This window comes from Dermacentor albipictus, chromosome 2, assembly GCF_038994185.2.
Source record: "Dermacentor albipictus isolate Rhodes 1998 colony chromosome 2, USDA_Dalb.pri_finalv2, whole genome shotgun sequence".
In the NCBI taxonomy this organism is placed as follows: Eukaryota; Metazoa; Arthropoda; class Arachnida; order Ixodida; family Ixodidae; genus Dermacentor; species Dermacentor albipictus.
In genome coordinates, this window is record NC_091822.1 from 25,431,340 (window position 1) to 25,454,317 (window position 22,978).

General features: G+C 47.7%; 1 protein-coding gene across 2 annotated transcripts in view; it reads right to left on the reverse strand.

Moving 5' to 3' along the window:
- The window catches only part of LOC135897914 (rifampicin phosphotransferase-like), a 219,183-nt gene that overhangs the window by 115,307 nt on the left and 80,898 nt on the right, over positions 1 to 22,978 (reverse strand). For both annotated transcript variants that reach the window (XM_065426606.2, XM_065426605.2), the window contains exons 16-19: positions 14,086 to 14,156; positions 13,121 to 13,185; positions 9,101 to 9,248; positions 4,530 to 4,650 (exon numbers count right to left, since the gene is read on the reverse strand). In XM_065426606.2, the coding sequence (XP_065282678.2) occupies positions 4,530 to 4,650; positions 9,101 to 9,248; positions 13,121 to 13,185; positions 14,086 to 14,156 (405 nt within the window). The remainder of the gene's footprint in view (positions 1 to 4,529; positions 4,651 to 9,100; positions 9,249 to 13,120; positions 13,186 to 14,085; positions 14,157 to 22,978) is intronic.

Here is a 22,978-nt window from a genome sequence, read left to right on the forward strand (position 1 = left end):
CACATGTTATTCAGTTTTGATTAGTTCTGTTCGTTACTTTCTCTTCTTGCCAACTCCCTGCGTTTGTATGTGCTGTTTGCTTGTATGTCGCAATTGCTTCTGTTATTTTGAATTATATTTACGCATATTTTAACAAGAGGTCCCATTGCAGGGTTCCCACTACGGGAGCTCTTTCTGTATGACTTTCTTCATGTGCGACCCCCCCCACCCATGTAACGTTCAATAACCGAAACTCAAATGAGCGAAACAACTTCTGGGACCCCGAGCTGCATTGGCTCATCGGCCGTGCTGCGTTTCCAAACGGCACGGGCATTCGTATGTGCTTCCCGCGAAGTGACCACTTCACCAGAGCCTGCCTGGACGATGGCGTGGCCCGGCGCCGACCATTGAGGGGCAAGAGAGAGAGAGAGAGAGAAAGGCAAAGGAAAGACAGGGAGGTTAACCAGAGATTATCTCCGGTTGGCTACCCTGTTCTGGGGGAAGGGAAAGGGGATGCAATAGGTGAGAAAGAAATAAGGATAAAAAAAGGGAAAAAAACCTAAGCACACACACGCACGTACACACGAACTATTTCTGTGGGCACTGTCACGCAACCCGCAAAGGCATTCCTAGTCTTACGCAGTGTCACCGTACAGTCCTGCGCCACACAGTGTACTGTCACAATTTGTCAGAAAGTCCCGTGTCTTTCAAGTATCGCAGCAGCGCCTTCATAGCGGATCGCGCTGATGTTCGCGTAGGCCAGGTTCCAAGGATCTTGTCTGCTGTCATTGGGCGCTTGTCCAGTTTGTCTAAGGTGGCTGAGAGGACAGTTCTTTGGAGGTTAAAACGAGAGCACTGACAAAGAAGATGCTCGATCGTTTCGGTGCACCCGCAGAAGTCACACAGTGGGCTGTTGGCCATTCCGATAAGGAAAGAGTAGGCATTTGAAAATGCTACTCCAAGCCATAGACGGATAAGAAGGGTGCAGTCACGTCGTGGAAGTTCGGACGGAATATGGAGCTGTAAATTAGGGTCCAGAGTATGGAGGCGTGCACTTGTGAAATCGGATGAATTCCACTGGGCTAATGTCAGGTCACGCGCAAGTGTGGCAAGTTTTTTCGCTGCGTCGGCTCTCGAAAGAGGAATGGCAACGCAGTTGACGCCGTCATGGGCAGATCGGGCAGCTGCGTCTGCTCGATCGTTGCCATGTATGCCACAGTGACTAGGCAACCACTGATATATTATATCGTGTCCTTCGTCAACTAGTCGATGGTGGACTTCTCTGATCTCTGCGGCGAGCTGCTCATGTTATCCATGGCGCAGTGCTGAGAGTACAATCTGTAGGGCTGCCTTGGAATCACAGAAGATTGACCATGCCTGAGATGGTTCCTCCTTAATAAAATGAAGAGCCGCACGCAGGGCTACGAGTTCAGCAGCTGTCGTTGATGATACATGTGACGTCTTTAGCTGTATCTTGACGGATCTTCTTGGTATCAGCACAGCGGCAGCTGCGCTTGCAGATGTAACTGAACCGTCGATGTAAACGTGTACGCGGCCACTGTGCACCTCATGTAAATGTTCTAACGTGGCCTGCTTAAGGGCAAACGAGGACATGTTGGCTTTCTTCATGATTCCTGGGATGGTGAGGCGTATGTCAGGTCTGTGCAGGCACCATAAAGGTAAGGATGGTCTTGCTGCAGGCATGTAGTTCGATGGCAATGAGGGGCGATTGGCATCAATTAAACGACTGAAGGTTGTGTGTGGCCTTTCTGTGGGTAGAGCGGCAAGATGGTGAGAAGGTAATCGGGCAACGTGCCGAATATGCGCCCTGAGAGCGTCGGTTGCCAAGTACGTTGATATTGGGTGATCTCGAGCTATGACGATCGTTGCCGCTGTAGACGCACACCTCGGAAGACCGAGACATGTCCTTAGGGCCTGAGCTTGTAGTCCCTGGAGTACACGCAGGTTTGTTTTGCAGGTGTTGCCAATCACAGGGAGGCTGTATCTTGCGAAGTCGAGGAACAAGGCGTTATACAGCTGCAGCATTGACCGCACCGAAGTGCCCCATGACTTCCCGCCGAGAAATTTGAGGAGATGTATTATTGTCAATAATCTCTTCTTCAGGTATGAAACATGCGGGCTCCATGATAGGTCTCGGTCAATAATTACCCCTAAAAAGCGGTGTTTTCGTGCATTTGCTACTGCTTGCCCATTGACCTTTACACTATAACGCTTCATTTCCTTCCGAGTGAATGTAACAAGGCAGCATTTCTCTGAAGACAGCTCTAAGTTCTGTTTTCGCAAGTACAGAGATGTTATCGTAGCTGCCTTTTGCAGCCGTGCTCGTACCTGCAGCCGTGTTACGGCAGACGCCCAAATGCAGATATCGTCGGCATATATTGATACCTGAACTGTGTTGGGCAAGGATCGGACTAGTCCAACGAGCACTAGGTTGAAAAGCGTCGGGCTTAACACTCCGCCTTGTGGTACTCCACGGCACGTTTGGTGTTGAGTCGTGGCGCCATCCTCGGTCATCACGAAGAAATGCCTGTCGGTCAAATAACTGCACAGCCACTGAAAAGTGCGGCCACCGATGCCGGCTTCAGTAAGAGCATTTATAATGGCATAATGTGCTATATTATCATAGGCGCCTTTTATGTCTAGGAATAATGCAGCAGTGAGTCGTTTCCGGCGTTTTTGATGCTGAACGAATGTAACCAAATCGATGACATTATCTATGGATGAGCGCCCACGCCGGAAGCCAGCCATAGCATCTGGGTACACGTTGTAACTTTCCAGGTACCATTCCAGGCGAGTCAAAATCATTCGTTCCATTATTTTCCCTATGCAGCTGGCCAGAGCGATGGGGCGGTACGATGACATGTTTAACGGTGATTTGCCAGGTTTGAGAAGTGGAACCAAGCGGCTGCATTTCCAGTCACGTGGAACCAAACCGTTGCGCCAAGACTCGTTGTAATGGTTTAGTAGCATGAGTCGTGCTGTCTGCCCAAGATTGGCGAGCGCCGTATAGGTAACCCCGTCCGGGCCAGGTGACGAAGAGCGCCTGCAAGTCGCCAGTGCCGCTTCAAGCTCCTCCAGCGAAAAAATTACATCCATGCGGGAATCCCGTGGCACAGGAGTAGCACATGGTGTAATTGCGCGTTGGAACTGCAAGCTGGAAAGTCTTAAGCAAACTTCTTCAGCAATGTCAATTTCGCTGTGACCTTGGTGCAAAGCGAGGGCTTTGAAAGGGACACGCTGTTGTGGTGATACGCGAAGCCCACGCACGGTTCTCCATATTTGAGATAATCGCTGACGTGGATCCAAGGACTCACAGAAACGTTTCCATCTTTGAGATTGTAGTGCATCGATGCGACGTGGAATCTTCTTTTGCATCCGCCTTGCCTCTCGGGGATCATGGATAGATTTAGTTCTCCTGTATCTTCGTTCAGCCCGCCGGCGAATTGCTCGTAGTCGCTGCAGTTCTGCTTCAAATTCTGCATATTTCGGGAAAGGCTGGAAACTACGCGTAACCTCTTGCATGGCTTTTTGAATTTCGTGTTACGGACTTGAAGGGTTCCCTTGCTGACATACTCCCTCCATGTGCGACCGAAACGCCAACCACTCAATTCGCCGGAGCGTCATGGAGGAGTATTTCGATAGTCCCTTGATCTTCAGGTACGTCGGAATATGGTCACTTCCATGTGTTTCAATGTCTGTAAACCATTGCACGTTTCTTTCAAGAAGCCGAGAAACCAGGGTCAAGTCTAGGCAGCTGCTGCATTGAGGGGCAAACAAAAAAAGCTCCCTTCGAGCTGATAGCCACCACCGCATGCTTTGGAAGTAGTAACGATACCCAAGGCGACAATTTCCAAATCACTACAAGCTGGCCCCGACGGAGAGCCCACTAATTGCTGCAAGAAGCCAACGTCGACGACTTCCATGGGTACAGCGTCGAACCCTGTTTGCCACTCGCCTCTTCATGGCATCGTAGGCGGTTTTGAAGGTTGGACATTAAAGGCCAGGTAGGGCGGGGTGGTGCGACATGGTTGACGGGAATTTGCGAACAGTTAAACCGTTCTAGGTGGCCGAGACAAAGATATTGAATCCCCTCGTCAAGTGAAAGAGGGAAATTGACTGCTTAAAAGCAGATCTTTAGTGCTGAGCTGAGATGGATCCGATATATATAGACTCCAACGTGTAGTGTGCTCACAGAATCATGGAGCTCTTCTTATTGTGAACCCCAAAATGCAAATTTTATGTAGAGCTCGTCGCTCGGGAGGTTGCTCGGCACTTGGCTTGCTTAGTTGCAGTCACAGCTAAGCTGTCTGAAAGTCATTCTTACAGACCCTCTATTAAAGAAAGAAACTAAAGCACGTATGAAAGGGGCGTGTAAATACATGAAGTTTGATACTCCCGATCAGATTTGTTTAAGGCTCTAACATGCGTAGTTAACGGAAGTCGCGTGTGCGCATGGTGTCACTGGAAAGGTTTTCAGCACCATACATGGTGCAGCAATATTACAGAAAAGACGTCTACTTGCAACCCACCGAGAACAACGGTCTTGTGCTGTTTTGCGCCGATGCAGATCTCGGCAACTCTCACGTCGCCGGTCTTTGCGCAGCGCTCCAGTACCACCGTGTCCGGGTCCGTCTTACCAGAGACGACCGACTGCACAACGACAAAATTCGGCTTAGTAAAGTAGTCTCCTTATCTAATCAACACCCAAAAAACTATGAATTAGACCATCACGTCAGCACCAATTTGAAGCTAATTATTTTGTAGCAACACTTATTTACATTGAACATGCCAGACACATTGTGTGTTAGGAAGGATGGCGAACAGTACGTACAAGAAGCATAAAACCCTATACCTCTGCTGCATCTAGATGAAAATTATTTATTATTGCCGGTCCTAGTGAACGGTAAGTGAAGAGACAGAGAGAGAGAGATCTTCATCATAATAATTATCAGCCTGGCTAAGCCCACTCAAAGGCAAAGGCCTCTCCCATATTTATCCAAATACCCCGGTCATGTAAAAATTGTGGCTCATGTCGACCCTGCAAACTTCTTAATTTCATCTGCCCAACTAACTTTCAGCCACCCCCTGGTACGCTTCCCTTCCCTTGGAATCCAGTCCGTAACCCTTAATGACCATCGGTTATCTTCCCTCCTCATTGCATGTCCTGCCCATGCCCATTTCCTTTTCTTGATTTCCACCAAGATATCATTCACTCGCGTTCATTCCCTCACCCAATCTGCTCTTTTCTTATCCCTTAACGTTACACCAATCATTCTTCTTTCCATAGCCCGTTGCGCCGTCCTCAATTTAATCAGAACCCTTTCCGTAAGCCTTCAGGTTTCTGCCCCGTACGCGAGTACTGGTAAGACACAGCTGCTATACACTTTCCTCTTGAGGAATGATGGCAACCTGCTCTTCATGATCTGAGAATGCCTGCCAAACGACCCCAGCCCATTCTTATTCTTCTGATTCTTTCAGCCTCATGATCCGGATCCGCGGTCACTACCAGGCCTAAGTAGATGTATTCCCTTACCACTTCCAGTGCCGCGCTACATATCGTAAACTGCTGTTCTCATCCGAGACTGTTAAACATTACCTTAGTTTTCTGCAGATTAATTTTTAGACCCACCCTTCTGCTTTACCTCTCCAGGTCAGTGAGCATGCCTTGCAATTGGTCCCCTGAGTTACTAAGCAGGGCAATATCATCAGCCAATCGCAAGTTGCTAAAGTCTTTTCCATTAACTTTTATCCCCAATTCTTCCCAATCCAGGTCTCTGAATACCTCCTGTAAACACGCTGTGAGTAGCATTGGAGAGATCGTATCTCCCTGTCTGACGCCTTTCTTTATTGTGATTTTCTTGCTTTCTTTATCGAGGACTACGGCGGCTGTGGAGCCGCAAAGATATCGTTCAATATTTTTACATACGGCTCGTCTACACCCTGACTCCGTAACGCCTCCATGACTGCAGAGGTTTATACTGAATCAAACGCTTTCTCGTAATCAACGAAAGCTATATATAAGGGTTGGTTATATTCCGCACACTTTTCTAACACCTGATTGATAGTGTGAATATGGTCTATTGTTGAGTAGCCTTTACGGATTCCTGCCTGGTCCTTTGCTTGACGGAAGTCTAAGGTGTTCCTGATTCTATTTGCGATTACCTTAGTAAATAGTTTGTAGGTGACTGACAGTAAGCTGACCGATCTGTAATTTCTCAAGTCTTTGGCGTCCCCTTTCTTATGCATTAGGATTATGTTAGCTTTCTTCCAAGATTCCTGTACGCTCGAGGTCATGAAGCATTGCGTATACAGGGTGGCCAGTTTTTCTATAACAATCTGACCACCATCCTTCAACAAATCTGCTGTTACCTGATCCTCCCCAGCCGCCTTCCCCCTTTGCATAGCTCCAAAGACTTTCTTTATTTCTTCCGGCGTTACCTGTGGGATTCCGAATTCCTCTAGACTATTCTCTCTTCCATTATCGTCGTGGGTGCCACTGGTACTATATAAATTTCTATAGAACTCCTCAGCCACTTGAACTATCTCACCCATATTAGTAATGATATTGCCGGCTTTGTCTCTTAACGCATGCATCAACTTTTTGCCAATTCCTAGTTTCTTCTTCACTGTTTTAGGCTTCCTCCGTTCCTGAGAGCATGTTCAATTCCATCCATATTATAGTTCCTTATGTCACATGTCCTACGCTTGTTGATTAACTTCGAAAGTTCTGCCAGTTCTATTCTAGCTGTAGGGTTAGAGGCTTTCATAGATTGGCGTTTCTTCATCAGATCTTTCGTCTCCTGCGATAGCTTACTGGTATCCTGTCTAACGTAGTTACCACTGACTTCCGTTGCGCACTCCTTAATGATGCCCATAAGATTGTCGTTCATTGCTTCAACACTAAGGTCCTCTTCCTGAGTTAAAGCCGTATACCTGTTCTGTACCTTGATCCAGAATTCCTCTGTTTTCCCTCTTACCGCTAACTCATTGATCGGCTTCTTATGCACCAGTTTCTTCTGTTCCCGCCTCAAGTCTAGGCTAATTCGAGTTCTTACCATCCTATGGCCACTGCAGCGCACCTTGCCGGGGACGTCCACATGTTGTATGATGCCAGGGTTAGCACAGAGTATAAAGTCTTTTCTTTTCTAGTCTTATTTTGGTCCGACGGTTATCTATTCCTCGCATTACATGACCTACCCAGCGCCATTTTTGGCTCTTAATGTCTATTAGAATATCGTCTATACATGTTTGCTACCTGATCCAAACCACGCTCCTTCTCTCTGAAAGTTATGCCTAGCATTCTTCGTTACATCGCTCTTTGCGCGGTCCTTAACTTGTTCTCAAGGTTCTTTTCAGTCTCCAAGTCTCTCAGCTACATATCAGCACCGGTTAAATGCACTGAGTTACACCTTCCTTTTCAATGATAATGGTAAGCTTCCAGTCAGGAGCTTACAATGTGTGCCGTATGCAATCCAACCCATTTTTATTCTTCTATGAATTCGCTTCCCATGTTCAGGGTTCCCTGTGATTAGTTAACCAAGGTAAACCTACTCCATCACAGACTCAAGAGGCTGAGTTGCGATCTTGAACTCTTCTTCCCTTGCCCGGTTATTTATCATTATCTTTGTCTTCTGCATGTTAATCTTCAGCCCCACTCTTACACTCTACCTGTTTAGGTCTTCAATCATTTGTTGTAACCTGTCCGCAGTGTTGCTGAATAGAACGGTGTCATCGGCGAACCGAAGTTTGCTGAGGTATTCACCGTCGATATTTACTCCTAAACCTTCCCAGTTTAATAGCTTTAATACTTCTTCGAAGCAGGCAGTGAATAGCATTGGAGGGATTGTCTCCTTGTCGGACCCCTTTCGTTATAGGTATCTTCCGAGTTTTCTAGTGTAGAATTAAGATGGCTGTGGGATCCCTGTGGAAATTTTCCAGAGTATTCTCGTAAGCGGTCTGTACTCCTTGATTACGCAATGCCTCTATGACTGCTGGTATCTCTACTGAATCAAATGCTTTTTCGTAATGAATGAAAGCCATATAGAGAGGCTTTCTTGATAACCTGAATAATGAGATGGATGAAATTGAAAATGAAATTTCCATTGCAGAATATCCCTTCCTGAAGCCAGCCTGATCTCTTGGTTGACAAAAGTCCCGTGTTGCCCTAATTCTATAGGACATTCTTTTGGTAAATATTTTATATAGTACTGGGATTAAGCTAATGGGTGTATAATTTTTCAGTTCTTTAACGTCTCTCTTCTCGTGGATTAGTGATCAGTGAAAGAATAAAAACAGGCCATGTTTTTCCCCCAACATCTACTAATTTCTTCGAACCAGCACGTTCTTTTTCCCCAAGATGTACTAATTTCTTTGAACCAGCATGCCATTTGTTAAGAAGCAGCCGCCAATATTTTCGTACGATATGCAAAACTTTTTTTCGAGCGAATCGCGGCAACGGCGAGGTCTTGTTGCGAAGAAGTTGGATTCTCGCGCCGTACAGTATTTGTACCCGCATTCCATCGACAAGGAGGATGAATCTCATGTGCACACCGCTGCTAATGAGCAACGGTGTCAAATTAGTATATTTAGACAGCGAAACGAATGCTCATCAACTATTTAGCTTTTCTTCCGAATAGTATTTGCGATATGTACTGTCGTTGCCGAAGTAGATCTTTACATCCCAATATGTTCACGACCTCAGCAAGTTTCTGCCATTACGCTGGACGTTATGAAAGGCGGCTTATTCAACGCACAAATAAGGCCTCTAGAAGAAATGACCAGTGTGTTGCAATAATCACGGCTCACTGTCGAGGGGAAGTGGCAGCAGTTTAGCCACAAATGTCTGTCTCCCTGATCAGGTAACATTTCGCTTATTCCGCTATGTGTCCGCTTGGATAAAACTTATCGAACAGTTGGCGATGAAAAGTATTGTAAAACGATTTAAAAAAAATATTCGCACGTACAAACAGTAATTGTTTCATCCAAAGACAGAATCAAATGCAGCGATATTCTGCTTGTTCTTCTCGAGTTGCGTACATTCGCACGCTCTGAGAGACGAGCGGCGAAATAGCGCGAGGAGATCAAAAGGCGAGGCACGCACGTCTCCGAGCCCATCGTTCGCCGTGATGAGGACGCGCCTGGCGTCTCCAGTGCGGCTGTCGCAGGTGAAGAGCACGCCGGCCGCATCCGCTGGTGCCATGGCCTGCACGACCACGGCCATCGGCGAGTCCAGCGGTTGCCCGTAGTGCCTGCACACCACGTCAGTGTAATCAATCAATCAATCAATCAATCAATCAATCAATCAATCAATCAATCAATCAATCAATCAATCAATCAATCAATCAATCAATCAATCAATCAATCAATCAATCAATCAATCAATTTGTTTTCGTTTATTTGAACAAACGGAGTGACGGATAGCGGTGTTGAGCGCATGCTGTCCGCGTAATACACAATAAAGTAAGCTTAAACGGCTAAATCAAGGGTCGTGCTGTACGCTAGGGCAAAGCAAAAGTGAAATTAGCTGTCAATGTGATCATATTAAATAAGGTCATCTGCCTAACCTTTGCGGTCCACAGGCGTTTGGCCTAATAGTCATTTTAAGGGGTAAAGGTGCTGCCATTCACGCGTAATCTGCGTGAATGGGCAATGAAAATGGACGAAGATGAAAATGGGCAAGGAAGAGTTCCAGAGCTTCTGCTTATGATTAAGAACAACCGGGCTAGTTGAGAAAATTTTACGAGTGCGTTGAGAAGCACGCACCTGTTTTGTTGTTGAGTTACATGATTACTTTTAAGTTGCCATTCAAGATAAGTGATGAGATAAAGATTGCTTTAGTAGAATTTCTCGCAGTTTGTGAGATGTATAGCAGGATATTTTCATATCGGGGCCACATTTGGTACAGCAAGGGCATTGCCAGTTTCATATGAAGTCACAGAGTAAAGCGCAACGGTATGTCGTCCGATGAAATGAAGAATACGCTACACTCTATTCCGCAAAAATGTTGCACTATGGTCAATCGCATAACCTCAATCGAGCAAAGGGATGGCCTTGTAATGAACTCGCCCAACAGGTGGCACAGTGCGCTAGAAAAAGGAAGAACAATTGGAGAATTTCTACCAAACAATCGATCTAAAAAAAGGCGCTCGTTTGAATAAAGATAGGAGTTACCCGATGACATGTGGGTTAACTTATGGCCGAGGAATAACCTTTCTAAAACAGTTAAAAGAAAGTATGTTAAGAACTGGTCAACAGTATTGAAATAAAGATGCGTCTTTTTCCAATGAATCATTGTGATGGTTTCTCGTATTGGTCGAGAATCACGCATGCAAATGAATGTTGGTCTACCTACTACTTTGGCGGTGCCAATTACTCGTCGATGTAAGAAGATAAATTGAATAATATAGAATGAAATGCCTACATTTCTTGTTTCCTATCGTTAGGGTGGGTGCCCGCTGTGGAAGATTGAAGAAACCTAGACAATGAAAGGGTACACTAAAAAGGAAAACGAAGTGAACCGTAGCATCTCACAAAAGCATCTATATAGGGTCTCCCAGCTAACGTCAGCCAATCTTTTTAACAAAAAAACACATGTAAATCTGCGGATCCCACGCACTTGGGGAATCGATGTAGGCGAAGCTTTGTATGCTGTTTGCTTTCATTGATGATAATTAGCGGGTATGTTGGCCTTGGATGTGTCATTTGTGCAGCGTTTAGTGTTACACGAGAGTGTTCAGTTGCTGTTAAACGTTACCATGCGAGCACCGCTGTTATTTGCCTTCGCAGCCGGCAGAACACGCAGGGAGACGTGTTTGCTTGAGCCGTTGTTGCGCATCATTGTTCGTAATCTCCGTGAGTTGAGCATTACCATTGCCTCACGTGGCACATCGCATCGTGGCAGAAGTGATTGCCTCCTTTGTCCTGATTGTGGGACCTTACGCAATTCAAATATTATAAAATTGCATGTATACATTGATAGCTGCGTTCAAGGTGTACACCATGTTTTGCAACGTAGCGAAGATTCTCTTGTTGCGCGCGACGCTTCTTTCGGACCTGGTGTAATCGACAATGCTGAGAGCACGCATTGGAGCCATCTTGTTGGAGCGTGTTTACGTGCTCCTGCGTACGTGGCCAGCACGCTGGTGGAACTGCAGCTTCAAGCTCTCTTTTTAGGCTATGGCTGATTGTATACTTTGCGCCGACACAACCCAGCACCTGTATTTCTGTCACATAGTAAAGCAAGTAAAGCACATGCCAGACGCACTAAATATGCATCCCGGTCCACTGAGGTGCCAGCTGGGATTCACGGAGGCGAGCGCCATCTGGAGTTGTTGCGAGAAATTCAGCGGCACTCGCGGCAACAGCGTCGCAGCAGCGCCCGGAAAGTCCGGAGGAGAGAATCTTCGCTTTAAAACATAGTGTAAGATGCAATTTCAAGATCTAAACTGTTAGGTTCTTAGTGGTCTGGCCATAGAATGCGATAGGTCTTAAATTTGTATCTTGCCCCATGCTTTCTAATTGTTTTTTTTTAGTTGAACAGCTTGGCCAACGTAGACTTGCACACATGGCAGAAGCGACTTGATGAATATGATAAACATAGGCAGCAAGCTTTAGAAGATTGATTATAGGATGAGGATTTCTGAAAAAAATTTCATATTCGCACCAAAAAAAAAGTAAAAAGAAGGAGCTTTGAATACGTATTTATATACGTTGTCTTCCGTATTTCCAGTTGCCTTGCTTCAGGGCAAGCTACAATTTCCTCGCCAAATTTCTACACTTATTTTTCGTTTTATGGGAAAGCCTGTTACTTTTTAGACAGAAAAGAAGCGGCGGTATAGCGCTTCTCGAAAAGTTTTGTTTTATTGAAAAGACATCTTGCAATTGTTTACATATTTTCCAGAATTAGGACATACGTTAGGTTATCTGGTGCACTTATCAAAATAAAAAATATGGTTCATGTAATATGCAAAATAAAGAACATAAAGATTGGAGAGCAAGACAAGAGAAATATATATTTAATAATATTTTGCTGCACAGGTACTTCAGCTACAGAATGGTAAACTAGAACAGACACCGCGAGAGCAACAATAGCCGCATCAATATTGCGTTAAAGCACTTTTCACATTAAAGAGAACCCACATCGCAACGTGAAGAGAACATCAACTCGCAACGTTTGACTGCGGCCAAGTGCACCACTTGGGAAGTTCGAGACTGCAAGGGGTGGCGAATTTGACCTTGATCTTCCAAATGGTCCCACCACCTTGTTCAGGTTTAGAAATATCGGTGGGCCTAAGCCACCACTGCTTTTCTAACTTCACACTTAAAGGCAATGTCAGGCTTGTTATTAGGAAAGAAAACGTATGCCAGATTATTAAAGCGATAGCCTTCTTTGGCTCTGCCCCCCCCCCCCCCCTGTGCCGTTTGTACGTCCCTGGTCGTTTATAGGAGGAGAGCATATTGGGGCATGACGTAAGTGCTAGCTGTTGTCTTGCCGAGAACACAACGTTGGACAATGGGTATGTGCAATTTGGCAGATGCATGAATACGACAATTCGGCAATGCGTATATGATACTCACATGTACTCATTCTTGCCCGGTTCCCCACAATGGCTGTGCCAAGGTGACTCAAGGGGCGTGCAATCTTGGGTATGTTGAAGTAGTAGCGCGCCGTCAGCAACAAACAACGCCCGGTTCAATGCCATCGCTTGACGGATGGTCGTAGCAACGAAGTTACCGAAAGAACACTAGGGATAGTGGGTGATGCTACGGAGTTCCAACTGGTGTGCTGTTCTTACTTCAAGGTATACAATGTCATGCTATCTTTTGACATTGTAGTTTGCAGTGAGATTGCCACTTGTAGTTCTTAGTGATGTGCTCTTAAGGAATCGTGATTCACGAATGACATGAAGCAGCTCACAAAAGAAAGCTACCGTTGACGTGACACTTATTTTAGTTGGTTTATACCGCATTTCATAGAATACCTTTAGAAACGCTGATTATTTCGTTAGATTCGAGCCTGTTATTTCACGGCATACGGATGACCACTCAGCAAATGAACAAGCTCCAAAAAGCGAAAAGCTTCATTAGTCGAATTTCGAAAAAAAATGCACTTAAGACTTACCTTTTGTAGCCGCACGCGATGTGAGTAAACTGCGATGACCAACACTTGGCCACCATCTTCATAACCTGCAGGATGCACATAAAATGCAGCCTTGTGGTCTTGATCGAGACTTGTGAACTACACGGCACATTTTTATCCCTCATTGAATAAGCAGAATTTTCAAATGACTCGCTAAGTGGCGGCCGCAACTATGATCGCAAGAATTTGCGACCTTCTCTGTGGCAACTTATGCCGAATACAAGAATCCAACGAAATAAATTCTTACCAGCGTAGAACTCCACAGAAAGGTAACTTCCGAGGTATAACTCTGAATAAATTTGCATAGTGATTGAAAAAAAAGCCAAAATGCTGTGAGGAAGGGATATATATATATATATAACTTCGTTAGAAAAAACAATGCGTGAGACGCTTTCTCCTCAATCGTGCTTTTAGGTTCCTTTTAGGTTCCTTTTAGTGCTATTATTGAGCTTGTGTGAGCATTTAGAATATTTGGCTCCCATTCATAACTTTCATTACACTTTAAGCAGAAAACACTATTTCCGGCTTAATCATTCATTGGTTGGAGAAAGAGGCTCTTTGAGAGAAAACTAAATTCTTCTTTAACGGTTATCACCTGATTCGCCAAAAAGATCACAATTCTTCGGTATGAATAAATTGGCGCAACAAAAAAGTTCTCTTGCTATGTGCACTTTTGTTGGAAAAAAAAGTCTTCGGAGTTTGAAGAGCTTAAACAGGATACATAAAACAATTGATCACTCATACGAATATAACAACGAGGACATCGTTACAGCATCTTAAACACACTAAATACCCAAAGAATGTCGAGCAATGTGGTGTAACTCTATATTACTGAGTGCAACGACCCTACTGATAACGCACATCGTTCACAACGAAAATGAAAGGAAACGAAATATCTCACAGCTGTCTTTTAGAGTGAAGCAAAAAACGCCTCATGCCACACTCACCGTTTCCACACCAGTGACGGCCAGGAACGTGTCCATCTGGCCTGCTGACGACATGTCCTCGGAGTCCTCTCCTGCGAATTAGCGACATTGAAGAGGCGGTGTGGAAACAGCACGAAGAAAGCGCTCGAATCCATGAAGCAACAAAGTGTCTGAAAAGGATAGACCCTCTAGCGGATAGTCCACAGCCAATGACGCCCTGTAGGGTGAATAGGTTTGCATTCGTAATAAGCGTAAACGGAAAGAAGGCGACATATGAAAGTGACAGGACGAGCCGCGACTGAATAAAACGTTCGGGCAGGACTAATGTACTATGGCTACTCAGGTATGCGACTTGTCAATACGTGTTACTCATGAAACGTTTACGGTATCCGGGTCCCCATCATCGCTCCTCTTGGCACGCTACGCCATCTAGTGGAATCACCACGAAGTCTGCGCTCACCCATAGACCCAAGTTGGCGTTGAGATGTTCAGTGAAGAGGGGGACACAACCAGTGGTCCTTAGGCCAAAGACCCAACGCCCCGCTGCCATACACCCGGTCGGAGATACTCAAGTTGGCGTCGGAGAAGTTCAGTGAAGAGCGGCAAACATCCGACGGCACACGTCTGCAGAAAGAGCCCTCATTTTTAGACTGCACTACCCTTGGGATCGGCCGCCGTTGATAGACCGCGCTGTCTTCGCAATGCGCCCGTATTCGTGGTTAGCCAGATAGAATGATGGGTGAAAAACAGCTGGACTGAGAGTGCCAACAATGCTAGGGCCCTATAACGTAAAGCTATTCCAATATGTTTTTATTCCAATCTCCTGACATCAAATTTACGTAACCGCCGTAGACAGCATCGGGCTGTGACCCGTACGGTTGTCTGAACGGTCTAATCTAATAATGCTCTCCTCGGTTATAGGTTGTCACTTTTGTTTGCTTTAAAAACGAATAACATTGCCTACACTGAGCGGCTGGTCTTATCTAACTGGCTGACAAGAGGCGAGGATCGCGCTCAACTGGAGAGGGATTCGACGGGGCCGAGCCAGTGCACTGAAAATCGATAAGCGGATGAAGAGGGTAGTGTCGGCGTCTGCGATCGGTCCGCTTCCCCTTACTTGTGGCGGAGAGAGAGGTTCTCGTTGGTGGAAGGAAAAATTGGGGTAAAGTGCAGCGCAGTAACTGTCTCTCAGATGAGGACACCTCAACCGCACTGCACAAGAGGGAGAGGGATTAAAAGAAGGGTGAAATAGGCGCGGCGGCGGCTGCCCAGACAGCGCGCGTGGGCAAGTTGTTTACATTCGCTTATGTGGCGTGGGGACGCGCCTGTGGAGCAGAGCTTCTTGCGCGGCGAGAGCCGCGTCGCACATCTGTCGGACGTTCCTGTCGATGGCTGGGCAGTGAACCAGCACAGCACGGAGTGCAGCCGCGAGAGCGGCTGTGAGTGCGTCCCTGGGGTCGCTGCTTGGTGCGGTTTGTGGGCCGCGTGACGGCTCAGGAGCGGCCGTCTGGGTGTTGCGGCTACGCAGGGCGTCACTGCAAGATCGGCCCTGCGGGGTGCGAGCAGGCGTCGAACGAGAAGCTAAATGCGACTCGTGCGATGTGGCGCCGGCCAGCTCAAGCGCTTTTTGCCTCGAAAGGGGTCGCGCGGACGAAGACAACCACACGGCCGCCTTCCTCTCGCGCTGCCACTCTGGACAGCTCGGCTCTGTCGAAGGGTGTCGGCCACCGCAATTGACGCAGCGTGCCTTGTCCGCGGGGCAGTCTCCTGTTGGATGCGACTCACCGCAGTGGAGGCAGCGGGCGTCCCGGAAACAGGTGGCGCCGGCGTGGCCGAAAACGCCGCAGCGGTCGCACTGTAGCGGTCGAGGAAGCCGGGCACGAACGGCGCGGAACTGCTTGAATAGCCGCACGCTTGGAGGCACGACACTCCCGACGAAAGTGATGGTGACGCTGGCGCCACTCCTCGAGCATGACAGCATCGCGACGGGCGCTTCCAGGTTTTCGCGCACTGTGCGGGCGTCGAAAGAAGGGTCGACCCCATGGATGACACCCACACAGGAGTTGTTGTGTAGTGCCTTGGGGCGCACTGCCACGCCGCCGAGGTCGCACACTTCGAGGAGGGGCGCCAAGTCGGCACCGCGCATCACGTCGGCAGCCACCACATTCCGGCGGAAGTTCACGCGAACGCGTCTCACGCCTGGAACAGAGGAGAGCTGGGCAGCGATACCATCCCGTGAGAGTGCGAGGAAAGTCGTCACGGTCCTCTACCGACGTCACGGTAGAGGACCGTGACGTCGGTATCGTGGGCGACGCCGTCCTCAACGGGTGGGGTGTGCGGCTCGAAGTCGACGAGCCGTCGGTGACGGCGTCTCCTTCTTGCGGCATGTTTTGGTTGCACCGCTGCCGGCTGACAGGCTTGGGCATCCTCGGCGGCCGCGAGCAGCAGTGGAGTGGGGCCGTCAGCTGGTTTGTCGTCGTCGACAGCAGCAGCCACCGCCACCGAGCGTAAGCCCTTCTCCGCCGCACGGGGAGTGGTCTCGGTGTTGGTGAGCGGGGGCGACGAGCAGGCCGCCGGCGACAACAGTGATGGGGAGACCGGCCGGACAGGACTTGCCTCGGGCGAGGTGGTCGCGTCCGTGCGGGAGGATGCAGTGTCGGAGCCAATCATGCTCGCGATTGGCAAGATGAAAGTGCCGGTACTGTCATCGGCGTTGCCGGTCGACGGGCAGCTGGCACTGTCGTCGGTGGAGGCAGCCGCAGTGGGGGCCTCCGCGGTGGTGTCCGTTGAAGCGGACGGCGCGGCGTGGTGGTCGCTGGCGGTAGTTTTCGGCGCATCAAATGGAAATGCGCCGAAGGGAGTATCCAGCGCAGATGGGGTGCGCGTGGATGGTGTCGCGCTCATTTGAGGAGGCGTGCATGACTGGGCGGAGCTCGTCGAGTCCGCCGAGAGTGCGCGTAGCGTACGAGCTTTCAGCCCGCGCTTCCAACGTAAGGCAGGAGGCGATCTGCCGGAGCGTGACTGCTGGCCACGTGGGGGGAGCTGCAGGGCTCGTCTGGACGCCGGGCCATCGGTGCACTCAGGAGGTTGCTTCGTCGGCCCCTTCCTCTGCTGTTTCTTCGGAGGGTCACCCATTAGATGGGGCCTCTGTCTGTCGTGCGAGCCCTGAAAAGGGCTGCGCTCGTAAGCGCGGTCGAAAGCGGAGACGCACGCGCGCGAGAAGTGGTGGGCGAGCCGTAGTCGCCGGAGCGAGGGGCGATGCGACCGCTCGCTTCGAGTGTCCGGGAAAGGTCGAAAATCGCGCCGGCATGCGTAGGAAGGAGACGGCCGGCTGCAGCTAAAGCGGATCCTCAGAAAAGAAGGATTGGCAGAGCGAGGTCGAAAACGTGCCCAAAGTGGTTGAAAACATTACACGCCTACGCAAAAATTTTATTACGCAAATAAACTCAAGCTCCCCGGCTGGTGAAAGTAGCCAGTGCCTGAGCGATCAGCGGCAGCCATTTTTATTCCTTTCGGAATGGGGCAGCCTGCGGCTTTTGAAGAAAATTAAGTTTACTTCGGAATATTAATGCATCTGTAACGCGTACATGTCATATTGACGCGGTGTGTTTTCGCCCTTTTGTGACGTCGCGTAACAGGCAGGTGAAGTGGGTGCAGCTGGAAAACTTTTTACCAATAGCCGCTGGGAAATGGAGAAAAGGCGTCGAATCAGAAATAAGTATTTTTCTTTTGTTCGGTCCAGTCATGCATAATCTGTGTGTGCGCGTCATATGAGATGGGGGGCTATAGCAGTTTCGAGGCGTCGCGTGACAGACGGGCAAAGTAGGGGCGGTCCAAAAACGTTTTTGAAAAATGGCGGAGGGCTGATTGCAGAATTGACGCCTTATTCCAATTTCAAATTCCAATTCTATTCCAATTTGTTTATATTCGAATCTGCTGATGTCAAATTTGCGTAACCGCCGACGCCAGCCTCGGACGGTGACCCGCAGGGTTGTTTAAAGATACAGATCAAATGCTTTCCTCGTTTATAGGAGATCACTTTTGTTTGCTTTAAAAACGAAGAACATTGCCAACACTGAGCGGCTTGTCTTATCTAATTGGATAAGAAGAGGCGAGCAGTATGGCTTAAGTGGAAAGGGATTCGATGGGGCCGAGTCATTGCACTTAATATCGATAACCGGATGAAGAGGGTGGTGCCGGCGTCTGTGATTGGTCCGCTTTCTCTTACTTAGCTTGGGGTGGCTCGTCAACAATCGTGGTGGCGTGCAATGGAAGGTTAAAAATACAGCTAGAAAGGATCATCAGCAAAGAACATTTGGCAGAACGAGGTCGTAAACATGCCAAAAGTGCTCGAAAACTTTGAACAGTCAGACAAAAAGTATTACTGTACGCAAATAGACCCATTCTCTACGGCAGGTGTGAGTAGTCAGTGCCTGAGCGATCGGGGACAGCCATCTTTTATTACTTTCAGAACGGGACAGCCTGTGGCTATTCAGAAAAAAAATCAGTTTTGTTCGGCATATTAATGCATCTTTAACGCGTACACGTCACTTTGACGCGGTGAGTTTTCACGGTTTTGTGACGTCGCGTGACAGACAGGCGAAGTGGGGGTGGTTAAAAAAAGTTGTTGTCCAATGGCGGAGGGATGATTGCAGGATTGGAATAGAAAAGTTTGGAATAGCTTTACGTTATAGCGCGCTATATTCACATTATCATATCAGTTGAGAGAACAGTCTTATGTTGTCGCGTTCTCGTGTCTGCTTGTTCGCATTGAAGTTTATTACGAGCCCACCACACTCTTGTGATTATCAAATATCGATGGGATTTAACGCCTCAAAGCAACGCTGTAGGTGCGGTAGAGCGAAATTGTAGGAATTGGAATCCATTTCCCCTGCTTCTTATAAATAAACGCGTGTGCAAATATATATATATATATATATATATATATATATATATATATATATATATATATACACATAGATATATATATATATATATATTGAATTCCCATGTAGGGCCTCTCAAGTCGAAAGTAATGACTCCGGAAGCACTGCGCATTTTCGCGACCCCGGAATGAAATGGGAAGGTAGTGGCGAAAACGCTTGGAGGTATGGAAGGGCCATGGAATTAAGCGCATTTTCCCGGAATGGAATGGGAATGAAATTACGTCTTTTTCCGAAAATGCAGTGCTTTTTCTTCTAAGCGCTGTTTTTTTGTGAAAATGTGCCAAAGAACCAACCAGCCCACGATCTAATATACGTAAGTCAGAGCCTCGAATTTAACATTAAAGAAGTACTTTTAATATACTATGGCTAATTACAGGCACGGTACATTTATAAGCAACGCGCCCACTACGCTTCTGTCCTTATAGACCGATTTGCTTCGATGTTTGTCTCGATTCTTGGCCTAATTGCGGCTCTATGCCGTTGGTGTCCGTCGTGCGGAACTACGGCGGCGGCATACTCCCCCCGAAACTTTGTCGACGAAGGTCTGCCGATCAGCGCAACACACAGTTGTACGCGATGAACTGTGCGCCGTCTCCCTCCATACAGAGAGAGAGAGAGAGAGAGAGAGAGAATACAATTTTTAAAGCATTGGTTCGGGAAGCTAGCCGAAGCAGGAGTGCCCACGTAACTGTGGCCACGGCAGCGCCTCCCCGAGCCCCGACGCCACGATTCGCGCCGAAGGCCACCCACGTTCTCCCTTTTCTAAGGAGTTCTGTTGTAGGGTGGGGAGAGGGGTACGGGGGAAGGTCTGCTTGGCGCCGCCGCCGCGCTGGCGCCTGTTGGCGGCTAGAGAAGCCCAATGGTTCATTTATTAGCTCTCTCAACTCAGAATGCTAGACCATGCTTCGAAGCCTCCCCCTCGGCTTTCTGTGCTACCTCCTTTCCCATAACCTCCTTTCCAGCCCTCTATAGCAAATATAAAGCGCTTCCATAAATCTCTCCAACAACGGTTCCTGCGCCGCGCGGCTTACGCACGCACTAAGTCCGCCAACATGGCACACTGCAAACAATCTTTTTTAATATTACCCGCGAAGAATACAAACAAGCTGAACGCAGCAAGCTTTGCTCCGAAAATATGCATGCTGTAGTAGGAGTTTCATCTGATTTCATTCGACACCTAAAGAGAAAGCACGAACGTGTGCACACGCAAAAATAGAAACGGCTGGCAAGCCAGCCGAATATAACGTCTCCCCCACTGGGTTCAGCTCTGTGACTGTTCATCGAAAGGCTGCTCTTGACGACGTTTGCCGTTTGCGCTACCTGTACTTGCAGTGGCAATATTCACGAATTGTCCTGCTCGCTTTATTTTAGGACCGAAATGCCGAGGATGTCGTACGAAAATACGCCACCATCGTTGCATCTATAAGCTAAAGCACCACCGACACGGAAGAAGTGTTGAATGTGGCCGGTCTCCATTTGGAATCACAACGCGACAAACTGCGCCTCGCAGCTGCGGATGATGGGAAAGCTCGTTACCACTTTTTCGAGTCATCCAGGCCTGACAAAAACTATGCAGGCGTGCAAGAAGGCTTAACTGTCTAAATGCGGGGGTCTGGAGCAGTAAGTCCGCAGGTCCACGCATTGAATGATTTACAAAGACTGATGCAAATAATCATCATTGTCATTGTAAAATATGAACTGAGGCTGGCGAAAAACTTGATTGAGTTTCGCACCCCTGTAGAGAAAGCCACGGAGCTGCTGCAGAAAAGGCACGAGACAGCCGAGCTTTTGCCTCCCGTGTTGCGAAATATCGAAGTGTCCTCTGCAGAAATCTCAAGCGAGGCATGCTTCTTTGTAAAGAGGCGGCTGAAGGCCGACAGCCTGGAGAAGTGGTTCACAAGCACGTAGACTGACTCTGTTTCTTGGGCGCCTTCCTAGACCCACGGTTTAAGCCTTCTTTGAGTTCAGCGGCAACCGCCGAGCAGATGCGTTCACCTGGGCTTGGGAGTCTGCTGTGCTGGGGATCTCCTTTGTTAGGGCAGGACAGTGCCAGCACCATCGCGGATGCAGTCGCTGAAGCAGGGCCAAGCAGATTGATGTTTAAAAACATCAGGCAAAATAAAAATGCCCACCAAGAGAATATGCCCGGATACATCTCAAGGGGAATTTATCTAACAGAGGAAACTTGCACAGATACGGTTAAGCCCGTGACCTATTAGAAACCGAACGCTAGCTGCTTTCCCTTCCTTTCCCGCCTCGCAGGAGTAGTTTTCACAATGAATATGACGTCACCTGACGTGGAACGCGCGTTTTCTGCGGCATCCCTGAAAATGAGAGGGAAGCGAAATAGGCTGTCAAACACCTCTTTCAAGCACCTCATGTTTGTGAAGCGCAACACACAGGTAGAAGGTAATTGTTTTATCTCACTTTAATGTCTTTAGAAATAACCATTGAAGCATCCGGCCATTGCACTACGGGTTTTTAAAGCTACAAGGCAAAGCCCCCATTTAGCTCATGACATTTTTTTGGCGAAGTTTTGATGAATAAAACCAAAAGAAAGCTTCTTTTTGCACCTTGAACTGCTGGTACATTTATTGCAGCATTTAAAAATCACGAAAACACCTGAGCAAAAATACTCTATATCGTCATTTTAGCGTAGACACATTCAAGCTTAAACAATATTGCAACATCACAAGCCCTTAAAACATGCTGACTAGGCAATACTATAGCTAGCGAGAGATCTGCCCCTACGGCAATTAGTAGGGTGGTTGTACTGCACGACATAGGTTCCCAAGCTACTATCCCTTCGATCTTGTTAACGTGTTTTGCGTCTTTTTGAAGCTCTTAACGCGTGTAACTTGATAAAACTTCGAAGGCGTCTTTCCTACGTTGAGTAATTACAGGAATGGAAACGAACTGCCCGGCCATTCCCGGAGAGGGAATGGGCAATTTTTTCATTGCGAGGAATTTCATTGTCAGGAATCGGAATTGAACGGGTGCGCCCATTCCCCGACACTGCGCTAGAGTAATGGCCCCTCTCAAAAAGTTCGACAGACTGGAAGAAACGGAAGAAAAAGACGTGGCTCAGAATTCCACCAGGTGCTAGATAACATCAATGTGTCTCGTTCTCCAACATGATATTTTATTTGAATGCCGCAAGAAAACTTTCGTTCAGTGATGTAACCTGGAGACATAGCACAAAGATGTGCCCGGCACAAAGAACCCTATGTAAAAAAAAGATACTGGGTAAGACGGCCTAATTGTTTATGTAATAAAAGCACGGAAGATCTGTTCATGAAGAAATTGAAGCAGTGGCGTAGCGTAGAGGACATATATAGCGTCTGTTATTGTCGTAACTTTTAACAGTGGAGAAAGAAAGCATTGAAAGTGCACTATTGGATGGAATTTTTTAAAATAAATGTGGTCCCTAACGACGCGACACAGGAAGGCACCGCGTAAGCACCTGGTAAGAGACAAAGGATGTTTCAAAATAAACTTCCCGCGAAACACTACCGCAGGCACGTGAGTGTGTCTTCATGTGCGCGTGATTTGACCGCATCACACCAGAAAAAAATGCCTTACAGTGGTATGGTGTTGTGCTTCTGAGAGCGATGTCATTGGTTCGTATCCCGTCTATGGCAGTCGCTTCATGACGAGGCCGGAAGGCAAAAACGCTCGTGAGGGTTCACATAGGTGGACTTTAGTATTTATTTCGAGGCCACCACAACGGCGTTGCTCGATGCATGTGTGTTGTTGGTGGTGTTACCTTCCGTGGTATGATTTGAATTGGATAGCAATATTGAATGGTCTAAGCATTTATTGTGGCCTACCTACCTGTTTAGGCCATAACAATTTTAAAACACCCTTAACGGGAACTTCGGTGCCTACGTAAAACTTTGGCTGAGTGCAATGACACACAGATATGCTGGACACTGTCGGAAGCTTCACCGGTCCTCAGCCGACATTTG